This window comes from Drosophila virilis, chromosome 2, assembly GCF_030788295.1.
Source record: "Drosophila virilis strain 15010-1051.87 chromosome 2, Dvir_AGI_RSII-ME, whole genome shotgun sequence".
Classification (NCBI taxonomy): domain Eukaryota; kingdom Metazoa; phylum Arthropoda; class Insecta; order Diptera; family Drosophilidae; genus Drosophila; species Drosophila virilis.
In genome coordinates this window covers 24,730,605-24,755,843 of record NC_091544.1, presented here as the reverse complement: position 1 = coordinate 24,755,843, position 25,239 = coordinate 24,730,605, and the positions used below count along the sequence as shown (strand labels likewise).

The window sequence follows — 25,239 nt, the reverse complement described above, 5'->3', positions numbered from 1 at the left end:
GGCATTCATCGTATTTAAAAGGTAATTAACGACAGTATGCTGTTGACATAAAATACTGCACATACAATTTTAAATAAAATAAAAAGTCTTTTATATAAAATGTTAAGATTCTGTTCATAAATTTCGCTTGATTATGTATTAATTATGACTTAAATAATGCTATCCATTTATATGTTCTTATCTATTTAGTTATTACGTTCTTTTGCGAAAATTAATCGTAAATATTAAATTTATAAATATACAATTTGCAATCAAATATTATACAATTGCAACGTGGTGAGTTGCCATATCAGAATGCAAGAAATTTGATATTTACTAATGCGATATAAATTATATATAATTACAAAGTACATTTGTATAGTATTATTATTTTTCCTGAAAATTGCTGCGTAAATTGTTTCCCAAAACCTTACGTATCGTAACAATATTTACGTCGTGAATGATTGGAACCGACTGGTTCATCTATTCCGTTGCGTTCTAGTTCAATTCAATATCCGGGAATAATATGGCGATCCGAAACTCTGAATGACAGACAGTGAATTTTAAAGCTGCTGAAAAATTTATTTATTTGCCAAAAATTTGCAACGGTAATACGCGAAACTATTGTAAAAGTATTGCATAACATGTGCCCCATACGCTGTGCATGTTTTCAAACATAAACGCAGCGTTAAATTGGTGAAAAATTGCATCGGAATAGAAGCGAAGAAAAATTTTCCCTTAGTTGCTTAATTTGCCTTCGTCGTCGTCCGCCTGCTATTCGACTTTGGCGTGCGTGTGATTGTGGTTTCGCTCGACTTAGTAGCGTCCTCTCGCTTGTGCATACACTATGTTGTGCCACTGACAAGCTGGTTGGCAATTGTTATCTCGCTTTGACGCGACGTTCGCTCGGTTTCGTTCGCTGTAAAATGTGTAAAGTGATTTTTTGCCTGCGCTCGTTTGGGGCGAAGTCGAAAATGCTCGAAAAAGTTTTATAAATAAAGTACTGCAATTAAATATATATATAAATTATAAATCGTCTAAAATGCAGAAAGAATCTATCGTTTATTTTGTGTACTTGACGAGATTATATAAAGCGTAAAAGCACGCTGTGCCAGCTTTTAAATTACCAATTGCGCATCGATTAGCCAGGCGAAAGGACTAAAATTAAATTATTTATTTATTAAATAGGTGTTTAGCCTTGTTTTTCTGTGTTTTTTCCCCCTTTTTTTTAACAAGTTACTACGAAAACGTGAATTAGGCAAACGGAAAATTAAAACGAGTGTATATATGTATGTATGTACATGCATACATATGTACAACGGCGAACGAATGAGTGTGCAATGCTGAAGAAGTGAAAGAATGCGCAGCGTTGCCATACGGTCGCGATCTGCCTGTGCATGTGCATGTGTGTTTTTGTGTGTGCGTGTATCTTTATATATGCACATATATAATCTAGCTCAATTCCTTAACAAAATCGATAAAAACGCAGCACGCTTTGTATAAGAAAACGAAAAAAATACACGAAATTGTGTTTGGCGTTTTTGTCAATGGCAAAAAGCAAAAAAAAAAAAAAATAAAAAAAAAACCCAAAATGTCAAATTCTTTGAAGTAATTTATTATTTAATATTTTGTTAAAAAATTCGTATTTGTACACGGCAAGCACGCGTGAATTGATTTTAAAGGAAGCCCAATCGAGACTAAAATGAATAATGATGCGAAAAATCATGATTGCGATGACTTGAACTTGAATTTAAATAACGTGCGCTCTGCGTATTTAAACAAAAACAAAACAAAGACAACAACAGCTGCAAAACCAACAACAACAATAACAGCAGCAGCAACAGCAGCAACAACAACAACAACAACTATAACTACACAAATTAAAGCTAACAGCGCATCTGCACAAAGAATTGCAGCATCAAAGAACAACAACGTCAGACAGGTGAATTACACCGGTCCGCGGATTGCAGCCGCCCGACACTCGATAGCGGCTGCGCTCATTGCGAACAACATCAAGAACACCAATAACAACGGCACTAAGAAGCAGGCTGTCAAGCATGAGCCGACTGTTGTTGCTAAGGATCTGACAACCAATACAGCAGCAACTGCAGTTGAGCTGAGTCAATTGAAGCAGAAAAGCACCAGCAGCAGCAGCAGCCACAACACAAGTGTCAGTTTAAAAGTTAACAGCAGCAGCAGCAACAACAACAACAACAGCGCGTTAGCCACTGCCAATACTAACAGTACTACCAGTTACAATAACAACACCAACAACAACAACAACAACAAAATGTCTAAAACGGCTGCCAGCAAAACAAACGCGCAATGCGATGCGGCTGCGGCCGCATTCGTTACAGCTGGCACCACAACAACCACGCCCACAGCCACGCCCATGCCCGCCACAACAACAACAGCAGCAACAGCAGCAACCACAACAATAAGTGAAACGGCAACCATGAACGCACCCATTGCGGCCGCTGCAGCCGCCAAATTTCGAGCGGCTATTGCCTCTGCGCCCGCGCCCGCACCCGCACCCACGCCAAGCAGCTCGAAAAAAACTCGAGCTGCTTACGCAGCCCTCAAGCGGCAGGTAGCCATGCAACAGCAGCAGCACCAGCAGCAACAAAATGCCACGCCTTCGACTGGAGCAACAGGATCAGGTGGATCAGGTGCCGCCCCCGCTAGCAGCACAGACTCTGCGCATTTGAAATTCGCAGCAACAACTCTGCTAATGGGCGCCGCTGCCGCTGCTGCCGATAGCAACGCTGGCGCTGCTGTTGGCCTCGGTCTGCCGCCGCAAACGAGCAGCTCGGCGGCAACAGCTGTCGCTGTGCTCAAGCAAAAGCTGAAGGATGTGGGCGCCATTTCGAATGCCGCTGCTGCCGCTGCAGCAGCCGCTGCGAATCGTTCAGCCGCCGCCTCATCATCCACATCCTCCAACTCCTCGCCACTGTCATCGTCGGTGGGCATTGTGAATGCCATTTCATCGGCATTGCAGAACATCATAACAACGGATACAGATACGGATACTGAGTTCTATCCGCAGCCCGTCACCACAGATCTTTCTGAATCTGAGGAGGAGTCTGTCTCCGAGGTGAGTCAAATATTTCAAACATATAAAATTGTCTACGATTTTTTTTTTTTTGATTTCTTGCGTATTTGAGCTAGACACTAGCACCTATAATTGAAACCTTTGTGCGTATGTGTGTTGTAGCGATCGCGGTCAGGGAAAATTGCAGAATCTCTATCTCTCTCCCTCTCTCTCTCTCTCTTTGAGTATTTAGGATCGTTTCACATATAACATCTAGCCAAAACTGAGAGACAGGTGTAACAGGTGGTTTTTCATAGACTCTGAACTTTACAATTGGTCGCTCTTCAATGGTTTTTGCTACATGTCATAGTTTGCAAGTTAAAGTTTACCCCATTCCCCGATTATAGTATAAAAACAAGCTGATTTCGAATTCCTTAAGCACACGTCAGAGTTATAACGCTTCAACGAGTCAACTTGCGATAAGAGTTTTAATATGCTTGCAGTTTTCTTCTTACTCTTGTGGGCACAGAACCACAATTTTATTTATGCTTTGCCAATTTATTTGACTTATTTTATCCATATAATTGAAAATGGGATTTGGCAATCTTTTCTAGTTTGGTTCAGTTTTGTCCTTTCATTGATTTGTCGGATTTAGCTTGTTGTAGAAAACTTCATGAATTGAGACTGCGTAAAAGGAATATGTAGTAAATTAATTTATAAATAGATCAAAGAAGCATTCATCTCCGTTCACCACGGAAATTTATTTTTCTGCACTTCCTCAAAGCAGCGGCTCGATACTGTTATCTGGTAACAGCTGTCTGAGCATATTTTGTATATTTATAGAATGCAAAAATTTCGTTAGAATTAATAAAGTTAAGTTTCCTTATACTGAATCCATTCGATATATACAAGTTGTTCTAAAGTTTTCGTCTGAAATCAATAAATCGACCTGTCTTTCTCTCTCGCTCTCGTTTGAGCATGCTGAAAAACCCGTTTCAAGTAACATTTCGGTATGACTCGGTGTTTGGTTTTTTTTCTCTCTCTCTGTGGTGCATTGTGAATTACACTCGTTCGCGTAAAATATTCATGCATACGAAAATCAGCTGTGCAGCTGCTGCTGTTTGTTAGTATTTGTATATGTATACATATATATATTTCTTTGTCTGGCCTTTTGTGGATATAGCTCATATCAACATACATATATTGTCTAGTTAGTCCGAAAGGTCATTAGCAAATTTTTTCGTTTCATTTTTGGTGCTTAAGACAATTTTCAACTTCGAACATTCATTCAATTAACAATATTACTGACCCCCCCGCGCCGAGTACATGTTATCTGTCTTACTTTCTCACGGTTCATTAATGAGTTACGTATTCATGCTCAACGTTGTTGGATTAGTGGCATTTTGAATGCTGCGTTGTTTGCAGGTTAAATTTACACTGGCAGTTAGGTAGTCTGGCAACGCCAAACTCCTTTTCTGTTAGTGTTGTTGTTTTTGTCGAATGGAATCGTGTGCGAAGAGCAATTGTGCAAAACTACAAAGCAAAATAAGAGATACAACAAATAATAATACAAAAACAACGTAGAGTGTAATGACCGGTTAATATTATATACTTGATAACATTGTTTTTAAAAGGTTAATTTGAAAAATTTGAGTGTAACGTGCAAAATATATGTTCAATAAAAATAAGACAAAATGCACACAGTATACATGTACATATACATGTACATGTACATACTAACAAACAAACACACTTACGCACTCCAACGCCCGAAATGAGAGAAAAAGCAGAGACAAACGCATGAGCAACCGAAAACGCATGTCGTGGCGGCGACGGCGATTGAACTCGTTTGAGTTTTGTTCTTAACATTTTCTTCTTTAAATACTTGTACATACATATGTATATACATTTGTATGTAAACATGCTTATGTCCCGTTCCTTCATTCACTAAAGGTTACGGGCAATTATATGTGCATGCATATATGTATACGAATATGTCTGATTGTGTTCGATGCTAATTGAATCATAATTTCCCTTAATATTTTGGCGTGGGCGCAACACATATGCATACATACATGTATATGTATATTCAATCTTATGAGTGTATATGATTTTACATACATGTATGTACATGTATATAAATCAATGAACATTTCATACGTATGTATACGTACATATTTCTACACCGCTATCATAGTGCAACTGAATGGAATGACTCATGCTATTCTTAAAATTCCAAAGAAACCGTTTTTCCCTTCTCCCCTTTGACTTGCAAATTTGTAATAAAAAACCAGCAAGCACCGCACGCACGAACCAATATAGGTGCAAAGTATTGCATGTGTATTTGCGCCGAAACGGAATAAAATGGAAATGGTAATGAATGAAAGCAAAAAGCACACGAGCAACAATAATTTGATGGTCTTGCTGTTGTTTCTTCTTTTTTTTTTTTTGTCTTTTTATGCGCTACCAGCTTTGTTGTGATCTGGCAACGCTGTATGCTTAAAGATTTACCGCATATTTAGAGAATTATCTGTGTTAAATATTTTTGTTAACTGTACTGAACACAACTCAGGCACTTGCGTGTGTGTTACAGTAAATTGAAATGTAAACTAATAGTACGCCGTGTAAATGTAATCATATTTCATGATCTTTGACAATTAAAATAACTCAAAAAATTCTTGTTCTAATTGCATTTGATATCTGACAACTACTCATACCACCCAAGAATGGTTCAATCGTCACTTTTTGATAGTATAATGCGTGCTTCAGTTAAAGATTTGGTACGGCGTGCGTTATCCACCATGGACTTTGTGTTGCAGTCCTTTGTTCAAGTAATATCAACATGTGTTTCCTTGATTTTCAAGCCAAGCAAAGATCGAACCGCGTCAATATCGTATTGAACTGGTTTTAGTTAACATACATGCATATTTCGCTTTAGTTATTTTTATTATTTATGTATGTTTCTTACGTTTCTCTTTATTTGTAGATCCTATTGGCATTCTTGTGTTTAAGGCCAGATCTCCTGGTAAGTTTCGCGTTATAAGTGCCTCTAAAAAACTATAATCGAAGAGTTTACCTAGTTACCAATTTATTTTGACCGATTGTCTAAATTTTCAATTAGCTCTACTTAACCCAAACTAAACCAACAACAAAATCTTAACCAACTGCTTCATAGGTTAAACGAAAATTGTTTGGAAGTTTGGTCAAAACGATTTACATGTTTTTGTTGTATGCACTTTGATTAAGGCTACCTACAAAACTACTAAACCCAATAGCAAAATGGGTTACTGTTTGCAATAATAAAACCAATAAAAATAAGTATAACAAAAATACTACCACTACTACCACTTGGATTCTGTAACAACACACAAAGCATCATATTGCTGGCCTTAGACAACAAGAATGTGCTCTTTATGTGCTCAACTGATTAGTTCATGCTTTAATACTTAATACAACAATTTCCAGCAGCCTTCTTCAGTCATCTTTTAACTCGAGCACAAAACTACACACATATATTTAACACAATTTGAACAACTTCCAAGATATATTGCGCGATTCATACAGCTAATACGAATGATAATTTGTATGTTTTCAGGATGATATACCCGAGTCTGATCGCGATAGCTGTCCGCATGAGGAAGGCGAAGTGCGCGAAGATGATGACGAGACGGAAGAGGAATCCGAAGATTCAGATGAATCTGAGGGTGATGACGAGGAAGAAGATGAAGAGATTGGTAAGCATATGAAAATTCTCATTCTAACAACAAATTATTATAATAACACTATTCAAAACCCCGTCATCGACAGACGTTCTGCAAGATAACGATGCTGATGATGAGGATATCGACGATGAGGATGATGACGAAGATGCGCCAGAGGTTAAGAACTTTATGCTTGAGCCCAACAACAAGCGTTCAAGTAATCTCACGGCCCTACTGGAGGCAGCCGCCAACGAGAAGGCACCCGTACTTCGACACGCCACCCACGCGATCGATGAGACGAAGCAGGCGCTAACCAAAATGCGTTGTGCGAACAGTCCGCGTGACAAAAAGTATGTAGACCGTAGATGAGTAGCCATCCGATATGGATGTACGTCTGCAATTTTCACATTTATAACATTAAACTGCAATTTACAGTAGTGGTTTCTCGCGCAGCCTTGCCAACGCCTGCGCGGACAATGATGTCAACACGGTGAAGCGTTTACTTTGCAAAGGCAACTTAAACGAAGCAGCAGCCTCCACGGACGAGGGCGAGTCGTTATTGTCGATGGCTTGTTCCGCGGGCTACTATGAGCTGGCACAGGTATGTATTAGCCAAATGGTGGTTACATAAAAAACAATGGGGAAGGTGCATGCAGGACAAGAGATTGATTATGAAAGACCTTAGCTTTAGTTGATATTATAAGAACAGATATAACGTGAAAAGAACAAGATTGTATGATTTTCAGAAAACTATTTAACCATTTAAAGCATTAAAACAGTTTTGCTATCGATTATTAACCGTTTCAATTGATAGGCATATTATTGATTCGGCTCGAAACAGTTCTGTGTGGCAATATCAGTTCTATTGTTTGAGTGGCAACCTTATGTTGCACAGATTTGCCATTCTAAATTTATCAATATATCGATATTTCGATAAATCGCTAGAAGCAGCAGGAGCAAAGTTGCATGAGTTTTAACAGATTCACTCTGATAAATTAGCAGAAAAGTAGCGAAGTCAGTTAGCTGTTGCCGAATTGTTCCATTACTAAGTATTGTTAATTGATTGAAACAATTGATAATTGTTTTTTGAAATAGGTTTTGCTGGCTATGTCAGCAGCTCAGGTCGAGGACAAAGGACAAAAAGACTCGACACCACTAATGGAAGCTGCTTCAGCCGGACACTTGGACATTGTTAAACTGCTGCTTAGCCACAACGCCGATGTAAATGCGCATTGTACAACTGGAAACACACCTCTAATGTTTGCCTGCGCTGGGGGTCAGGTGGACGTTGTGAAAGTGCTGCTAAAGCATGGCGCTAACGTTGAGGAGCAGAACGAGAACGGACATACACCGCTAATGGAGGCTGCCTCTGCTGGCCACGTGGAAGTAGCCAAGGTAAATATTTTTGTAAAATGTGTTTTCTATTATTTTGCATCCGTATAATAAATATTTGAAGCTGGCAACTGATTAGAATCCGAGATTTGATTAATTTGCGGCCAATTTCGATAATCGAGTTACTGATTTCGAAACTTGGAAACGTATATTCCATGATTAAGTTTGATCTTATCTGATGCATACGAGATGTTTTCTTCTATTGTTTTTATTAATTTTTGAGGTTTGTTTTTGAAACGTCAAATTAATGCTGAATGAACCATTCATTGCAGGTGCTGCTCGAACATGGCGCCGGCATCAACACCCACTCGAATGAGTTTAAGGAGAGCGCACTTACATTAGCCTGCTATAAGGGTCATTTGGATATGGTGCGTTTTCTTCTACAAGCGGGTGCTGATCAGGAGCATAAAACTGATGAAATGCACACGGCACTTATGGAGGCTTCAATGGACGGACACGTGGAGGTGGCGCGCTTATTATTGGACTCTGGAGCGCAGGTTAATATGCCAACTGATTCATTTGAGTCACCGCTCACACTTGCTGCCTGTGGTGGTCATGTGGAGCTCGCAACGCTGTTAATCGAGCGCGGCGCCAACATTGAGGAGGTCAACGATGAAGGGTACACGCCCCTCATGGAAGCAGCGCGTGAAGGGCACGAGGAAATGGTGGCACTGCTGCTCAGTAAGGGAGCTAACATAAATGCCACCACTGAGGAAACCCAGGAAACTGCCCTCACACTTGCCTGTTGTGGTGGCTTTAGCGAAGTGGCCGCTTTTCTCATTAACGGTGGTGCCAATTTAGAGCTGGGCGCTTCTACGCCACTCATGGAAGCCTCACAGGAAGGTCACACCGATCTGGTGCGCTTCTTGTTGCAGAACAAGGCTAATGTGCACGCCGAGACGCAAACTGGAGACACAGCACTCACGCATGCTTGCGAGAATGGGCATACAGATGCTGCCGGTGTGCTCCTGTCGTATGGCGCCGAACTGGAGCACGAGTCCGAAGGTGGGCGTACACCACTGATGAAAGCCTGTCGCGCCGGTCACCTGTGCACTGTCAAGTTCCTCATACAAAAGGGCGCCAATGTGAATAAGCAGACGACCAGCAATGATCACACCCCTCTCTCACTGGCTTGCGCCGGTGGACATCAGTCTGTGGTCGAGCTGTTGCTCAAGAACAATGCCGATCCCTTTCATAAGCTCAAGGACAACAGCACAATGCTGATCGAGGCCTCTAAGGGTGGCCACACACGTGTTGTGGAGCTGCTCTTTCGCTATCCGCACATCTCACCTACAGAGCTAGGTCCGGGCACAAGTTCCCAGACAGTTAATCAAATACGTCAGCAAAAGATATTGCAACAGCAGATACAACATCAGCTGCAGATGCAACAGTTGACTGCCCCTCCCGGCCTGCACGAAGTGTCTGAGGCAGCACGCGCCAACAATCAGCAACTGTTATATCAGCAGCAATTCAGCGGCAACTCCCCCAACAACATTGTGGCCCTAGGCACTGGTGATTTTCTGGATGCTGGTGAGCTTCAGCTAACAGCGGCTACTGCCTCGAGCGTCAGTGATGCGGCAGCCACAGAGGAGTATGTCTCTGCTGTGGGTGGTGCCGGTGGTATTGACCTGACCACGCTGAGCGCACAACAGCAGGAGGGCCTTATTGCCAAATCGCGCCTATTTCATCTGCAGCCCGGATTTGAGCAACAGCAACAAACGACACTGCCACCAACTGGTGCTCAGCTGGTACCCTGCAAGCATTTTGATCTGGATATGGAGCACATTAACTCGCTTACGCCGCCACAAAAGGCACCGCCAGCGCCACCTGTTCTTTTGCACACTGTTTGCCAGCAACCTGTTCTACAGCAACAACAACAGCATCAGCTGCAGCAACAGCAGCCAAAGCTCAAGGGTGTTGGCTCTCGCAAGAATCGCCAGCTTTTAAACGAGCTGAAGACTATTGGCTTACCGCTTGAGGCAATTGATTTGCCGCTGGAACAGCATTCTGATCAAGTGCGCTCACAGCCTCTAGGCGAGGATGAAAAACAGCAGCAACTACATCAGCAGCAACAGCATCAGCAGTTTGCCTGTGCTGCAGACGAATCGCGTTTGCAGAGGCGTCGAGGCTTTGATGCACCCTGCGAGGCTACCGATGGCAGCGACGCAATTTCGGAAATCAATTCAAAAGGTATTTTGAAGATGATAGACGCTGTAAACACCATCCTCAACGTAATCTTCTGCTTTCAGTTGCCGCTGCCAATGATAGCAATCAAAGTACATATACTGCTAACGAGAACAGCTCACAAACTCCGGCGGTAATTGCCATATATATTTACAGTTTTCCATGATTGATTAAATTTTGCGTGGTTTGCTTACAGCTCAACACTAGTGGCTCTGGCGCAATAACCCACTCATCGGAAGTGCTGCAGAGCACGGCAATTTGCGATCGGCCCAAGGTGAAGGCCAGTAACAAGAATAATCGTAAACAGGCGGCTGCATTAGCAGCCCAGACATCGGCTGCCTCAACACCAGGGGGACAGCAGAGCCAGGTGTTGCCTCTGCAGCAGAATCAAATGGTCTCCATTTACAACAACTTGGTAAGCAAAAGCCTTTGTAATTTTAAACTAAATCTGTTCAGAAATAATTAATTTCTGTAACCAGAATCGTCTATAAATTAGAATCGTTTTCATTAGCGAGAGAACACTTCATAAATATGACTGTTTCAAGGTAGAGGCTTACAATGCTTTAAAATGATCAAAACTAAAGGGACATAATTAAATTATTAATAAACGAAAAGATTTGCTGCAAAATGGATTTTAATTGCTTCTATTCTTTCATTAACATTTCCTCATTAAAAAATACATCAGAGTTCTTAAAGAAAAAATAACACTTTAAAAAATGAAAGCAATGCAATTAAATCAATGGGAAAACGGACATTTAATTCTTAATATTTGGAAAAAAACTTAAGTAATAACATGTGCCATATCCTGTGACATGTACGGTTTTTGTCTATATGAATATATAATTTAAAGTATTATTTATCAAAGGTATACGAATCTTATGTCAGGGAATCCATCGGTTTTATAGATGTAGCAAAAATTAGCTTTTGTTTGCTAAAACACTTTAGCCTCTCTCTTGACAGCTTCTACCAAACTAAACATAAAATAAAATTACTTAAGTGTAATATCATGAAATCAACCCAAGCAAAACAATATTGATATGTTTTCTTTCATCACTTTAAAGACGTAAGATTATCATCTGATTTAGTTTATTTTTCGCTTTCAAACAAATTACATGTTGCTCAGGAACAAATAACTTAACTAATGAACAATTCATACGATTAAAAGCAATTGCAGCAGCAACAGGAGCTTCAGTTACAGCAGCAAATGCAGCAAACGCAGCTACAATTGCAGCAGCATCTGCAATTGCATCATCAGCAGTGCGCCGCCTCTGTTGTGGAATACTCCAATTCACCGGCCTCGCCAATGGCTTCCCCAACAGGCTGCTCTGGTAACAACTTTGGTGATCAGCAGCAACAGAAACAGCCGCCATTGGAAGGAGTCGGCAGTAAAGTCCTGCAGCACAAAGCTGACATGGAGGACTTTCGTGGCCTGCTTGAGACAGCGGTCAATGAGTCAAGGAGGGGTCATTCGCTGGCCCGATTCAATGATAAGCTGGCCAATGCTCCGCAGTTGAAGTTCTTTAAGGATGGTTGGCAGATGCACAATTTTTTTGGCGAGCAACCCAAATCCCCAACTGAGACGCCGCCTGAAATGGAAGAGACGATCATGTCGCCAAGTATGGAACGTGTCGAAACCCGGGCCGAAATGAAGAATCTGGCCACGCTCTGCTCTGCAGCCGCCATGGCGGCTCAGGTGACAGCGGCAAATAAGGAAATCGATGAAATTGCTACCGATATCGAGAGTGATGAGGGCGAGGCCGATGGTGAAGAAAATACGCTGCCACCGGAACCTATTGAGCTGACTGATACTATCATAGAGGAGGAGGTAGTGGACGACGACGACGATGAAGATGATCCGGATACCCAAAGCGGTGAAATTGATAAACTTACCTATGATGATGATGATGCGGATGGGGATGTTGACTACATTGACGAAGACGATGGCGGTGACGGTGACGACGACGATGAGGACGACGAGTTCTTCCTGGACGTCGATGTGGCCGTTGGCGATCAAAGCGACGCCAACTCAAAAAGTGGTGCCGCTCTGCCTCCAAAGCAACGCAAAATATCAACAAGACTGGAGAATCTAATACTAACCAAACCCGATGTGTTGTCTCAATCAATATGCGATTTCCGTCAGGATTTGCCCAATTCTGAACTGATGCATATGCTGCCCATTAAGGCGGCGGCCGCCAATAATGCAGCTTTAAATAGTCTACTTCAACAGCAACTGGCAGCAGCCACTGCGGCAGCTGTGCACGCCAAGGCTCACAGCCAGCAGCACCAGGATTCAGAGCAGTGTGGTAAGTTACCGTATACGATCACAAAATTAATCTGATTCATAATATATTTGCTAACAGATGATGTAGCGGCTGCAGCTGGGGAGCTGTATGCCGGCCTAGAACACTTTGCCAGTGAAGGGGCCGATGGAGGACAGTATGACATAACTGGTGAAATGGAGGACATATTCCAGGTAATTGCACAAACAAATATAGTTTGTTGACATGGCTGGATATGAAAAGTGTGAAAACAACATTTTCATTAACTTTTTCCATCCATATAGGAGCTGGCCAGCAATCTGCACTATCCAGAACTCGCCGAGTTCAGCCTTAATCAGATGTGCAAGGGAAGATTCACTGGCCATTGGTCACAATCGTCCGGCAAATGGAGCGGTCAGGAGCAACTACTGGCAGCAGCTGCTGCACAGCACTCGCAGGCGTTATTGAGTGCTGGTGATGCTTCAACGGACGCACAGCAGCGTCAAGCGAATCTCGTGCTTCTGGATTATCCCATGCAGTCGCAACAGTCGCTGCAGCAACGCTTGCTTGATCCCGAGGAGCTGCAGAACATGCAGGTATGCGTGCATCTTTAATAGCTGTATGATCCGAGTTAATATTTTGTGTCTGTTACTCTGTGTAGCACCAGCAGACGCCTGTTGCATTATTACCGTTCTCTGCGGACAATGCCGCCGCTGGTGTTGCCACACAGCAACAACAGCAGCAGCAAATTCATTCAGCACTGCCCAACACCGCCGAGTTTCAGTTACAGCATCAGCAGCAGCAAATGACATTGGAAGGTGATCCCGAGTTGAAGCAACAGCTGCAACAACTGCACCATTTGCAGCAGCAGCAACACTCGAATGCGCGCATCATTAAAGCCGTCGCAGCGGCTACCGGCCAGCAACAACAACAGCAGCAGCAGCAGCAGCAGCAGCAACAACAACAACAACAACAACAACAGCAGCAGCAGCAGCAGCCGGCAGCCAATTTCGTATACAACGTTGAGAGCGGCGACAAAAATGCACCGCCAGTGCAGTTCTTGTTCCAGCTACCACCGACCATGGCGCAACAACCGCAGCAACAACAACAGCAGCAGCAACAACAACAGCAACAGCAGTCTTTGGGCGATCAGACATCAGATCAACAGAGCCATCAACAACAATTACTGCACTGTGAACAACAGCAGCAGCATATGTTTCAGCAACGCGCTGAGCGACTGCTTCAGCAGCAACAGCAGCGACCATCCACACAAAGCGAATTGGAGCAGGTGGCGCAAGAGTTGTTGCTGCAGCAGCGGCAATCACCCGCCGTCGGTCCTGTTGTTGGTGTTCAGGCAATGCCCATTCCCCAAAGTCTAAAGCAGAAACACTTTAACTTGCAGGAGCAGCTTTTGCTGCATCCCCCGCCACATATGCAGGCGCCAACATGCGTACAGCACCAGGTTAGTTCCCTCAAATAGAGCAAGCCCAGTTTTTTGTTATATGTATATATATATGTATATATGTATATTCCAGGTGTCCACTCAGACGCATACTGGCTCCGTTGTAGTGCCTCAGCAGTTCACACAATTTGCTCTGCAGCAGCAGCAGCAGCAGCAACAACAGCAGCAGCAGCAGCAGCAGCAGACAACCCAACAACAACAGCAGCAAAATGAACTATCCATTTGGCCAATGTCTACGCCCAACACAGCAGCAGGGACAGCGGGAACTGGCGCCGCCAAGTCAATGCCTGGCGGCATTGCCAAGAAGGCGATTGACAAGCAATCTCGCAAAGATCGACGCTGTTCCGGTTTCCGCCAAACACCAGCTGGAAGTCAAGGTATATATCGCATATCATTTCCCTGGAAACACAAATTTGTTAATTACAAATATTATCTTCGGTAACAGTCAATACCAATCAGCATCAGCAGCCGGTGGCAACAGCAACGGCGGTGGCGGCGGCGGCAGCAGCGGCTGCTGCTGCACAACAACAGGCACAATTACAAAATCAGTTGGCGGTTGCAGCCGTGGACAAAACAATAGAGATTGATTCGGAAACAGAGTCAAATCATGATACGGCACTGACGCTCGCCTGCGCCGGTGGCCACGAGGAGCTGGTGGAGTTGCTCATTAGCCGGGGTGCAAATATCGAGCATCGTGACAAAAAGGGATTCACGCCTCTGATACTGGCAGCCACAGCGGGACATGAAAAGGTTGTAGAGATTCTGCTCAAACATAATGCTGAGCTAGAGGCGCAATCGGAACGCACCAAGGACACCCCATTATCGCTGGCCTGCTCTGGCGGTCGCTATGAAGTGGTCGAGCTACTGCTCGGCGTCGGTGCGAATAAGGAGCATCGCAATGTGTCCGACTACACGCCACTCAGTTTAGCCGCCAGTGGTGGCTACGTGAACATCATTAAACTGCTGCTCAACCATGGCGCGGAGATCAACTCTCGTACTGGCAGCAAACTGGGAATTTCGCCATTAATGTTGGCTGCCATGAATGGACATACGGCTGCGGTTAAACTGCTCCTGGATCAGGGATCTGATATAAACGCACAGATTGAGACAAATCGCAATACGGCACTGACGCTCGCCTGCTTCCAGGGGCGTCATGAGGTGGTAAGTTTACTGCTCGATCGACGGGCCAATGTCGAACATCGCGCCAAAACCGGCCTGACACCGCTGATGGAGGCCGCATCTGGCGGCTATATTGAAGTGGGTCGTGTACTGCTTGACAAGGGTGCCGATGTAAACGCAGCGCCTGTGCCCACGTCGAGGGATACAGCACTCACTATTGCCGCCGACAAGGGGCACCAAAAGTTCGTAGAACTGCTTTTGTCGCGCGGCGCAAGCGTTGAGGTGAAGAACAAAAAGGGTAATTCACCTCTTTGGCTGGCGGCACACGGTGGTCATTTGAGCGTCGTGGAACTGCTGTACAATCACAATGCAGACATTGATTCACAGGATAATCGACGCGTCTCCTGCCTGATGGCCGCTTATCGCAAGGGCCACACCAAAATTGTGAAATGGATGGTACAGTATGTGTCCCAGTTTCCCTCGGACCAGGAAATGATTCGGTTCATTGGAACGATTAGCGATAAAGAGCTGACTGACAAGTGCTACGACTGTATGAAAATCTTGCGGTCCGCCAAGGAAGCACAGGCGGTCAAGGCCAACAAGAATGCCTCCATATTACTAGAAGAGCTCGATTTGGAGCGAACGCGCGAGGAAAGTCGCAAAGCGGCAGCAGCTCGTCGTCGCGAGCGCAAGAAGAAGAAAAAAATGGAAAAGAAAGAGGAGAAGCGACGCCAGCAACAAGTTAGCAATGGACCCAACGGCGGCGATGATGATCAGCAAGGCGACGACGACGATGCTAGCGACAATGACAAGGACGATGACACTGACAAGGAGGACGACGATGAGGAAACGCCGCCTGCACGCGAAGAAGGCGATTCGGGCATTGATCAAGGCTCCTGCTCCAGCGGCGATACAAAAGCGACGCGCCTTATTACCAACCAGCCGGACAATGCTAATGCCCATGGCAGCGGCAATCCCTCGGCCAAAAAGACTAAGAAGCAACAACAGTTACAGCAGCAGAAAACTAAAACGCAGCAACAGATTCTATCCGCCAGCGAAGCAGTTTCCACATTACCAGCTGTTGCTCCAGTTGTTCCCACGCCCAATGGGAAGAGTGCCGTTCCGGTTAAAAAACTGCCAGCCACTGAGAGCGTTAAACTGCCGTCCAGCAGCAGCCAACAATCGGTTGGCCAGCAACTGAAGCGTCAGGCTGATGCCAAAAAGGAGGAACAACTAGCGGCAACGACACCTGCAACAACGACACCCACTGCCAACAGCAGCAAGAAAACAGCTAAGGAAACAACCAGCAACAAGCGTGAAAAGGAGAATCTGGCACCCAAGGAGTCCATGCCAGTGCCAAAGCCACAAACTCCTGGTTCCGCCAGCAAATTGCAGCCGGTTAGCAACGATTCCGCCAGCAACATTGCATCTCGCAAGGATGTCGTAAAATCGGGCAGCTCAACGGCTGGCACTACGCAGGCCAAGCGTAGCGAAGTAGACGGCTGGAAGGAAGTGGTGCGCAAGAGTAGCGCTCAGCAGACGACAATTGTAGGCTCGTCGGCTGGTGGCATTCCCTCAATTGGCGCTGGCGGCGCTGGCAGCACAAACGTAACTCCCAACAACTCGACGACCAGTGTGAATAGCGGCGGTGCTGGGCAACATCATCATTCGGTGAGCAGTTCCAGTTCAAGCTCGCTGGCCACCTCCGCACCAGAAATGACATGCAAAAAGGTGCAGGTGCCGGTGAATGCCATATCACGTGTAATCGGACGCGCCGGCAGCAACATCAATGCTATTCGTGCCACCACTGGCGCCCACATTGAGGTGGAAAAACAGGGCAAGAATCAATCTGAGCGGAGCATTACCATTAAAGGTCTAACCGATGCCACAAAGCAGGCTCACATGCTCATTTTATCGCTTATCAAAGATCCCGATGTGGACATATTGCAAATGTTGCCACGAATCAACAGTAGCATTAAGGCGGGCGCCACAAGTGCAGCCTCCGGTGGAGGCGGTAGTAGCTCTGCGCAAATGACTGTCGGCACCTGGGATAATCGCACGGCTGCTTTGGGTGTATCGGGCACAACGGCTGTGGGTAATTACTCCTCCGCTGCATCTACCACATCCACATCGTCGAGCTCCTCGGCTAGCTCAACGCCGGCCGTGGCATATAGTAACGCGCAAGTCCACAATGCCAAACAACAGGCGCCCGCTAGCGGCGCCAAAGCACAAAGCGGACGGGGTGGTGCCTCCAAGTCGAATGCTGCCGGCGGAAAAGCGTCAAGTTCGTCGCGTGGTCAGAGCAGTCGAGCATACAGTAACTCGCAGCAGCAGTCGGCACGTGGCGGCACTTCCTTATCCTCTTCCGCCAACGGTGTGGTCTCTACTCAAGCATCGAAAAGTAAACAGGAAAGCTCAAGCACGATAAAGTCGTCAGCCACGTTTACTAATCAAAAGGGTTCCGCAGCAGTACAAGGTAAATCCTCGCAGAGCTTTGGTATGAAGGCAGCGCCAACTGCGACACAATCGCCCAAAAAGCTAGATACCCTTGGCGGCGTTGGTTCCATCGGTGGACGCAACAGCGGTGGTGTAGTTGTTGCGCCCTTTGGGCGTGGCAAGCCCGTGGGTGGCGCAATCGCATCCGTTTCGCAGCTGGGCAACAGTAACAACAACACATTGGCTGGACCAATTGGCACCTTCAACGTGGCTGATGTAGCCGCAGTGAATGCAGCCGCAGCAGCGGCCGCTGCAGCCAGCGCAAACAACAACAACAACAGCAGCAACAACAATAACAATACCAACAGTAACAACAACAGTAACAATATCGGCAACAATAACAGCAACAACAACAACAACAACAACACTAACGCTAGCAACAATAATGCCAAGCCACGCGCAGTTACGCCCATTGCGCCGCCTAGCAAACGCATTACCTCGCCCGTACCACAAACTCAACAGCAGCAGCAGCAGCACCAGCAACAACAACAACAACATCAACAACAACAACAACTTCCGCAGCAGCAACAACAGCCAACACAAATGCAATCCAAAACAAATAACAATCAACCTCAAAATTTGGTTATCAATACAAACATATTGAACGATCTTATGGCGGCTGATAGCTTTAGTGCCCAACTGGCCGCCAAGCTGTCCAGCGCATACTCTCTGTTCAGCGACTATCAACAGTCGCAGTGGGGCAAACTGGCCGTCGATGGGAATGCAGCTGCTGGCAGCACAGGCACTGGCAATGCTGGTGGCTGTGGTCTTAATACCATGGTCGGCGATGTGCTGCCACAGGCTGACGCTTCCAAGGCACCGGGCTATAATCGCAACATACTCAGCTCGCCGGTGGGTAGCTCAAAGGCCTCCTCGAATCATTCGACATCGCCGCCAGTAGGCAACACAGCGATACCCATGCAACAGCAGTCACAACAGCAGCCCCAGAACAGCCAGCAGAGCGTGCAGCAAGCACTCAACATAATTACCAGTGGTGCTGGCGGCAGCGCGACAGCTGCAAGATCACCGCTGGTAGGCGAGGCGGGAGCAGGCGGCAATGGTGTCGCAGCATCTGGAGTGGTGTCTGTCAATGGCACGCAGGGTCATGGCGATGGGAACAGTGCGGCATCTGCCCACTCGCCCGGCGTCATTAAGCCGCCGACAGCACCAATACAGAGGCCTACGCTTCCTATGCAAATGACCGCACCGGAGTCGACAACTGGTAGCAATCTTGGATCGGCGGCTGCTGCTGCTGCTGCTGCAGCAGCAGCAATAACGGCCAATACTGCTATGATTGATCGCCAGGTGCAGGATTTGCAGCGTCTGCAGCGTCTTTATGATAAAGTTGGCACTCCCCAGCAGCTGCTTAACTATCCCATGGAGTCCTCGACGCCCTATATGGTAGATGGAATGATGCGAGCGAATCCTCGACCCTCAGTTTTTGCGCTTGGCAACAATAAGGCGCAGCAGCAGCCACCAACTGGCAGCAATCAAACACAGGCTGGACAACAATCCAATATGTTTGGCAATCAGGGTCGACAAGCGCCTGGTGCACGTCAACAGCCCGTGGGCGGAGCAGCTGCTGTGGCACAGCAACGCTGGTATGGCGGCGCTTTAGAGTATCCTGCTTATAGCGGACGCGACATGCTACATCTAGAAAATGGCGGTGCCTTGGCGGGATTGAGCTCACCATCTGCCATGTCACCCAATCATGATGACATACGCAAGATGCCGCGGCCCATTGGCACTGAGCGTGCCGCTGCATCATGGAAGTACAACAATTATAATGTGGCCGCAACAGCACTCGGCATGGATGATTCGCTGGTAAATGTTCACGTGCCGTGGGCTCATGAGCCTAAGGCGCAGCCTCCAGGCCTACAACAACAACAGCAACAACAGCAGCAGCAGCAACAACAGCAGCAGCAGCCACCTAATTGGCTAAAACAGCACTACAGGCCCTACAACAACGGACCCTATCCGCAACAGCACGAGCCAATGAATGTGAGTTGCTGTAAATGTAAATTTATAATTAACATTTAAATAATATTTGCATTCATACAGATGCCCATAGATTTTCACAATATGCAGCAGCAGCAGCCGCCCCCGCCACCTCCACAGCAGCAGCAGCACCAGCAGCATGTTAATCTGATGCCTCCCTCGTATGGCTTTCAACACTTTGTCGGCGCGCACGGCGCAGCCGATGTGTCGTCGCATTTGCCCGATAAGGTGGAGGTCTGGGAGCACCATGACAAGCACGTGAGTGTGCAGCATTCAAAAATCAAGTAGAAACATTCACTAATATGCCCCAATTTTTTAATATGTAGCAGCCATGGGCTAATTATACCTCAAACTGGTCAAATTGATGCGCGAGCGAACAGCAAGCAACAGCCAAGGAATGGACATCAGGCTGGCATGCTGCAACAGATTAGGTCAGATGATGTTGCATCTATATCTGATCGAATCTAATCGGATTAGACTACATATAAAACAAGGAAAAGTCGTTGCCAATATAGATGAAAGGAGTGCACAGCAATACAATAACCGGGCAAAGTCGTCATGGAAATGAAATGCCAATTAATTCGATTGTTTTTCAACATTTTCTATGCGGCTGCACGCACACCACACACAATTTCAGACACAATTGCACACCCACACGTACAGTTACACAACAACAAAGCTCTCACACACACACGCACACACACACATACACATACATACACATACAAACACCCTCCCCCACCCACATCACATGCACACAAATCAATCGACTGACTCTCGAATGCAGTGAAACAAATAACCTTGGCCTTGTTCATTATTAGTTCACAATTTAAGTTTTCTTTACCTTGGGCAACTATTTAAATTCACAGGTAATTTGAAATTTGGCAAAAAATCTTCCGATTAGAACAGCAACAAGCTCCCAACCCCTCCTTCCCTCACGCACACATACACACACACACTAAGAACTGCACAACACATTCGTATACTTGAATAAATACATACACACACACACACACTCGAAGACAGAAATCATGGAAAAATTATATATTATTTATTTTAAATGTAATTTGAATAATTTGATATTCCTTGAAGTAAACAAATGTATAAGCTATTATTTCGTGTGATCAAACGATGAATCGAAAGGAGAGAATCTAATGAAGGAAAGCACACACACGTTTAATTTTAAGCTAGAACTCAGTCCCTTGAATGAAAATTATAATTAATATGAAATTAGCGAAAGCTAAAATCATTTACCAAACTTTAAACACAAACATTAAAACACATAACACACATATGTATATATATATATATTCATATGTATATATATATATATATATATATATATATATGCATATTAAAAATTAATTAATAAAAATGCCACAACATGAATATTGAAACTGTAAAACTAGGCGCGCACTTTTTCTTCTCGAAATGTTAAAATGTCGACAGGTGGGCCTTGATGTTAAACCCTAGCTAGGATAAAAACTAAAGCTGAATAAAAGAAAGGAAATATAGGAAGCAATAATAAATGCTTGCAGCAACAATAACAGCAGTAACAACAAACGCATGAAATTTACTTAAATATACTACTAAGCTACAACAAAAGCTTGACATTAAATTCACTAACTGTTAAAACATTATGCGAAAATCTACGAAAAGAAATTGAAGCGAATACATCAAAAAATCATTTACGTATGAAGCTAAGAAACTACACACACACACATACACACACACACGCACACTCAAATCTAATACACAAAAAATTAAATTACATTTATAGAGACTTGTTTTGTGTTAAATTTTGCGTGGTAATTTTTGACTGTACTTTTAGTTCTCCTCAACTTGCATAGGGAACGGATACTAGGAATGTAGCTAGTAGAAATTTGAATTGCTTAAAATTAACTTAAAGTAAAGCGAGCATAAAGGTCGAGTAACAGTTTAATATTCCACTTAAATACAAAAATGCATAAACGAAATAAATGATAAACGGCTTGCCAACTTTTAAATGCTTATCCGACACTACGCGTAGCAGGTCTTAGAGATAGAGCACAACAATAAATAGCATAGAACGTGTTTTTCCACAAATACAAAACTATACAAAAACAACAACCACAACAAGAACAACAACAAAATATGTAAAAACACTCGATAAATAAAACTTGATAATAAACAGCGCGCGCTAACTGGCCAATCGGAGCCGTGTGGCAGTAATTGCTTTGTAAAATGAAAAGAGTATAACGAAATATACTTCTATATAAATATATATATATATATATAAACATATATATTCATAGACAAACGACATATGCACGCGTATGCGTGTGCACATTTGCGCTAAATGGCCAACACTTGCATAAAGAAAAGAAAAGAAAATAAAATATGATATGATATGAGATCAACTTTAACAGCGTTAAAACAACTAATCTAAGAGAATAAAAACGAAAATAAACAATATAATTTTTTTTTGCCTGTTTGGTTTGTTTGTTTTAAACATTGTTTTAGCTGCAAGCAAATTATTAAATGAAAGCAAAATGCAAAGATTCGTTGAGATAATTTAAAAAAAAAAAAACTTGTCACATAAATACATGCATACACACACACACACATCCATACACACACCAGACGGATCATAAAAAAAATCAGAAAGAAACAAGTGAATAGCTGCTTGTGCAGAAACAGCCGTTATTTAGATTCTTTATCTAAACAAAGCATAATAATATAGAATTTTTTTCATGCGAAAAAAATGAAATTCATAGATTTATTAATTTAAAAATTACACAAAACGTACTTCAAATATGAATTATGAAGTATACATGCGGAAAACAAAAATAAACTAAAAATAAAAATAAAAAAAAAAAAAAACTACATACATATATGATATACATACATACTATACGGATTATTATTACTCTTATAATTATTATTGTATTGAAGGAAAAATATAAGAACATTAAACAGCATAAATAAAAAGAAATAAAAAAAAAAAGAAACGTGTAAGGTGTTTTGTGACCATTTATTAAGACTCTTGGTGAATTGTTGAACAATTGTCTTGTTAAACTGTGCTTATACAAAGGGCTCGATAGTAAACTCTACCGCTGAACAAGGCGTGGTTAGTTCGAAAGCCTGCAGCACGCTGGGATGCAGCACTCCAATTTTGCCAATGACGGCGTTGTTAAACATGACATGAGCACAACGACCGGGAAAGTATGTGGGATCTGATCGAGAAGAAGAAGAAACTATGAGGAATTACACAAACTATCTTGAGTTAATCCGAAGCTTACCTTCAGCTGCTTGGAGATAGTAGCCTTGATTGGCGTTGCCCGTCTTCCAGGGCACAGAGAGCAACTGCATGACACGATCTAGCAGACCATGGACCACCTCAAATCCCGCACTCTTATTGCAATTGACCGCACACAGGCGTCGCTCGTTGCGTGCGCCCACCTCTGAGTTTGCGGCGGCAAGGACTACATCGCTAATCTCGAACAGTTTCAATGGAAGCGGCATCTTGCGATTTGCCACCAGGGTTTTCAGTAGACCCGGTAGCAGTGTGGTGCGCACCACTTGGAATTCCAACGTCTTAGGATTGCCAATATGCACTGCAGGCATCGCTTCAATGTCCTTGTTAAGCTTGAGCCCAATGTCATCGCGCGAGCAAAGCGTAAAAGTGAGCGCTTCTGTGAAGCCGGCCTGGGCCACCTGTTCCCGGAGCTGCTCGGTCAGCTTGTTGAGTGGAAACTGTTTGGCAATTTGCATAAAAGCTGGCAATGATTTTTTGATGTTGTTGTAGCCAAATGCAATCGCAATGTCTTCGTAGATGTCGCACGCATGTATGACATCATGACGTGTTGGTGGAATCTTTACTTTTAGCGTGTCGCCATCTTTGGCATCCACCTCAGCCTCCAGATACATACGGGTCAGCATGTCCGCCAGCTTGTTGGCGGGCTCATTAATGCCAATGTACGCATTGGCTCTTTTAACCGAAACGCGTTCTTCACGCACTGCCAGCTCGGGATAGGAAATGCTGGTGCCATCGGTTTGCACTACATCACATGGCTCGACCGTAAACTTTTGTGCGCAGTGCTCGGAGAACAGGCACACAATGGTATCCAATACCACCTTCGCCTTGGTTAAATCTGTGGCAGTGCATTCGATAAACACATTTTTGGTTTTTAGCGATATCTTTGAGTGGTCTCCGTTAATAATTGGAGGCAGCGACAGCACAACACGGTTTGCGTCATAGATAACCGGATAAACGGGCGAATCGCGTATAATGGGCAAATATTGCTTAAGCTGTGCGTGTGTGGCATAGAAATCCATAAGTTCAATGCCGTTTAGCTCTCGAGTTTGGTTCAGTGGCACAAATTTAATTTGGTCCGGCGCCAGGGCCTCATAGCTAAATGGACCTTGTATGGTGTCCAGATCGTGCGTGCCAATAGCGACCAGCGTGCGTTTCCGGCAAATGTTTTGATGTAGCTTGTCCTGCAGATCGATGAAGCTGTTGTACGAGTCCTGCGTAAAGGTGACATTGCGCAGCACGGCGGCTACAGCAAATGGGCGGATTTGAGCCGTTGAGGGCGCTATTTTCAGCACTTGACGCTGCGCCGGCTCCACAAAGTCAAACTTGGGTGGTTTCACTCTGCAAATGTGTCTTATAAACAAGGGTGATTTTTGGTAGAACCTATTTCTACTCACTTGCCCTGGAACACTCGCAGACCAGTGACTAAGCCCTCCAGACAAAGCAAATCATAGCGATTGGCCGGTATATCAATCCTGTAGATGATTTCTTCACTGGCATCCGCTGCTGCCGCAACATCCCCTTGCTCTTTAGTGAGCATTTGCTTCTCTGTCGTCTAAAATAATTAAATGAAGTAATTAATATAGGTTTTTTCTCACCTATTATACGACAATTGCTTACCACTTCGTCTAGCTCTAGGCCAAACGCAAAGCACAGATCTTGAAATTCGTCATCGGCTGAGGAAAGGGGTAAACATTTAGTTTGAAAATCCACGTGGACGGGTGCCGGTTAACTCACTGTACTTCTTTCCTAGTGCCTCAAAGAGTAGATCACGTTTAACTCCAATTGTTGGCATTGCGTTGGTATAAATAGATCACGGAGAGTTTTTTAGATACAAAATTCTTAAGTTTTTATTAAGATATAATAAAAAACGTTTTGTTGTTACTTGATTAGAGTGTGTACACACCAAATCCGTTTTTATTACAAATGTTATTTAACATAACAGTGATAATAAGAAGCTTAGTTGTCATAACATACGAGCTGGAAAAGTTCGTTACACGTTGTGAAAAAATAAAATCAACCTAAACTTTGCCAAAAAGTAAGAGAAATCTAGAATTAACCGGCTATGCAATCTTTTATTGAAATTTAACATAGACAGTGACCCGCTGTAGAAAAGAAGAACGTGATATTCGGCGATACTAACAACTATCGATTACGATATATTGTCTACATTGTTTTTCGATATAATTGGTATTTTCGCTGTTAAGTAAATACTATTTTTAAATTTTGAAAATGTTGCGACATTTCGTGCGCACAAATAAAACTTTAAATAACGCAAAGCTATGGCACGCATTCTACAATAAATTTGTATGCAGCGTTACGCC

At 44.0% G+C, this 25,239-nt stretch overlaps 2 protein-coding genes across 7 annotated transcripts; one reads left to right on the top strand and one right to left on the bottom strand.

Moving 5' to 3' along the window:
* The first annotated feature begins 482 nt into the window (after window positions 1-482).
* On the top strand, window positions 483-21,738 carry mask (multiple ankyrin repeats single KH domain). Of its 6 annotated transcripts, none has more exons than XM_032432911.2 (18): window positions 483-587; window positions 1,640-3,073; window positions 5,997-6,035; window positions 6,606-6,744; window positions 6,818-7,061; window positions 7,165-7,312; window positions 7,807-8,106; window positions 8,376-10,293; window positions 10,353-10,420; window positions 10,484-10,702; window positions 11,453-12,590; window positions 12,648-12,760; window positions 12,851-13,141; window positions 13,207-14,007; window positions 14,081-14,384; window positions 14,453-19,623; window positions 19,684-19,878; window positions 19,947-21,738. In XM_032432911.2, the coding sequence occupies exons 2-18, from the start codon at window positions 1,682-1,684 to the stop codon at window positions 19,983-19,985; spliced, it is 12,519 nt and encodes a 4,172-aa protein (XP_032288802.1). In that variant the 5' UTR covers window positions 483-587; window positions 1,640-1,681; the 3' UTR covers window positions 19,986-21,738. The 6 variants fall into 6 exon arrangements, with proteins under 6 accessions (XP_032288802.1, XP_070063501.1, XP_032288801.1 ...); XM_070207400.1 differs by having other exon boundaries at window positions 7,150-7,312; XM_032432910.2 differs by having other exon boundaries at window positions 7,147-7,312; window positions 19,950-21,738.
* An 876-nt stretch (window positions 21,739-22,614) lies between these two features.
* On the bottom strand, window positions 22,615-24,830 carry beta-PheRS (phenylalanine--tRNA ligase beta subunit). Its single transcript, XM_002055836.4, has 5 exons — window positions 24,653-24,830; window positions 24,536-24,591; window positions 24,313-24,470; window positions 22,902-24,256; window positions 22,615-22,835 (listed from the first exon to the last, which is right to left on the bottom strand). The coding sequence occupies exons 1-5, from the start codon at window positions 24,708-24,710 to the stop codon at window positions 22,684-22,686; spliced, it is 1,779 nt and encodes a 592-aa protein (XP_002055872.1). The 5' UTR covers window positions 24,711-24,830; the 3' UTR covers window positions 22,615-22,683.
* Between the last annotated feature and the right edge of the window lie 409 nt (window positions 24,831-25,239).